Source organism: Poecilia reticulata, unplaced genomic scaffold (assembly GCF_000633615.1).
Source record: "Poecilia reticulata strain Guanapo unplaced genomic scaffold, Guppy_female_1.0+MT scaffold_159, whole genome shotgun sequence".
Lineage (NCBI taxonomy): Eukaryota > Metazoa > Chordata > Actinopteri > Cyprinodontiformes > Poeciliidae > Poecilia > Poecilia reticulata.
Genome location: NW_007615017.1, coordinates 103,707 through 105,965, shown reverse-complemented (window position 1 = coordinate 105,965; position 2,259 = coordinate 103,707). Strand labels below are relative to the sequence as shown.

The 2,259-nt window shown below is 53.2% G+C and overlaps 1 protein-coding gene across 1 annotated transcript in view; it reads right to left on the bottom strand.

The window, feature by feature from the left end:
- LOC103460068 (leucine-rich repeat and fibronectin type III domain-containing protein 1-like protein) overlaps positions 1 to 2,259 on the bottom strand; it is an 86,621-nt gene that overhangs the window by 9,861 nt on the left and 74,501 nt on the right. The window contains exons 9-10 of the mRNA XM_017303057.1: positions 1,709 to 1,928; positions 1,327 to 1,548 (exon numbers count right to left, since the gene is read on the bottom strand). Coding sequence (XP_017158546.1) covers positions 1,442 to 1,548; positions 1,709 to 1,928 — 327 coding nt within the window. The 3' untranslated portion in view covers positions 1,327 to 1,441. The remainder of the gene's footprint in view (positions 1 to 1,326; positions 1,549 to 1,708; positions 1,929 to 2,259) is intronic.

Below are 2,259 nucleotides of genomic sequence, written 5' to 3'. Positions count from 1 at the left end.
CTGGTCCGTCATTTATCCACTGAAAATAAATCTGTGCTGAAGCTCAAAGAATCCTCCAGACGGACGTCTCCATGTCTCCACATGTCTCTACGTCTTCACATGTCTCCATGTCTCCACATGTCTCCACATGTCGACGCCTTGAAGCTCCAGCTGAACAAAACAGCAGAGGAGGAGGAGAGCCGAGACGAAGAAGAAACAAAACGAACCGGAGCTGAAAATCGACTATGAAGACAGGCAGAGGGACGGGGGACACTGGACATGGCAGAGGGACGGGGGACACTGGACATGGCAGAGGGACGGGGGACACTGGACATGGCAGAGGGACGGGGGACACACACGGGGGTCTCAGTCTGTTTGTGCCTGATTCAGATTTAACATTTTGTCTTCTTGCTCTGAAACGTCGCCTCTCTGTCTGTCCCCGTCTCGCCTCCCTCGCCTCTCTGTCTGTCCCCGTCTCGCCTCCCTGTCTGTCCCCGTCTCGCCTCTCTGTCTGTCCCCGTCTCGCCTCTCTGTCTGTCCCCGTCTCGCCTCTCTGTCTGTCCCCGTCTCGCCTCTGTCTCTCTGTCCTGCAGAAACAATCTGGATTCAAGTTTCACAATTTGCTGCAGTTTGAAGAACAAAACCACAGAGTTCGTCATTCCGTCCCCGGCTGACCTTGGTGCTAGCGCCTCAGTTTTCTAGCGCCGGGAAACCAAATGACCACAGATCTGTCACATAGAATGGAGCCCAGCAGCTCTATGATGTTCTGTTCTCAAACAGAAACGTATTTATGTGTTTCACAGACCAGATCATGTGACCTTAGATCACAGACTGCCGCTAACTGGCTAACACGCTATTAGCACAGCTAGCGGTTCAATGCGTTAGCATTTGTACGAACTCTGAGGACGTTTAGCGCCCTTAGCTTCCCCTCCAGGATGTTTTCTGGATAAATTACCATCAGTTTGTTGTTCTATTCTTTCCATTTTATCGAAACTTTAACACAGACGTCAAATTTTATTCAACTCTAAGTTTAAAAAACAGTCAAGAAAATTAGCGCTTCACAATTTATTCAGAAAAAATCCTGTAGGGGAAGTTAATGCTTCTTAAAGTTAGCAAAACGCTTCACATTAGCTCTGCTATTAGCTGCTAGCACAGCTTTGAATTATCACTATTAAGCAGCATGAAAGCCGCCTGCCCTCCGCCAACCACACTGAGCCAGGTTCTGGTGAGGTCACTTCCTGTTAAACAGGAAGTTGTCCCTCTCCACTGTCCATGATTGGATGCAGTCAGCTGAGTAAATCGACTGAACAGCCCTTCAAAGTAAAGGTCTAGCTTGGTGGGACTCACCGCTGAGCGCCGCTGCTCCTCACAGGAAGTCCAGTTTGACTCCGGGACGGAGCAGAAAAAGAAACGCAGTGAGACAAACAGGAAGGGGCGTCGGCGCGGAGCGTCCGGCTTCCTGTTATTGGGACGCGGCGTCCTCGTCGAGACTCGGGTTCAGGTCCACCACGGTCGTCCCTCTGAGAGAAGCTCCTGCCTCTGCCGCCGGCGTGCAGCTTTTATTAGCGCCTGGAAGAGATGGGAACGCCGTCAGAACGCCATCAGAACGCCATCAGAACGCCGTCAGAACGCCATCAGAACGCCATCAGAACGCCATCAGAACGCCGTCAGAACGCCATCAGAACGCCATCAGAACCGGACTGGGCCGGCCGCTCGGCGGGTCGGTTACCTGCACCCCCCGCGGCGGAGGGAGGCAGCGCCAGGACGCCGCTGGCTCCGCCCCCTCCGCCTCCGTTGGTCTGGGAGCAGACGTTGGCGTGACGCGCCGCGGCTTTCTGCTTGTAGTGGTTGCTATGGAGCTTGTACTTCATCAGCAGGATGAAGATGAAGACGAGCACCGACGCCACAATGATCCCGCCGATGATGATGATCATGGTGCCGCCCAGGAACTGGAGGGACAGACAGGAAGTTAGACGCCAGGGTGGAGGAAAGCTGCTGCTGTGACCTGGTTTCCATGACAACAAGAAGCTGCCTACAGGAGCAGGAGGTTACTGATTAAATGCACTAACAGGATGCCGTACAGAGGACAAACAGAGGACAACTGAGATGGACCAGGACACGTCCAAGACAGGAGGGACAGGAAGTAGGACAGGAAGTAGGACAGGTGGGACAGGAAGTAGGACAGGTAGAACAGGAAGTAGGATAGGAAGTAGGACGGGTGGGACAGGAAGTAGGACAGGTAGGACAGGAAGTAGGACAGGTAGAACAGGAAGTAGGACA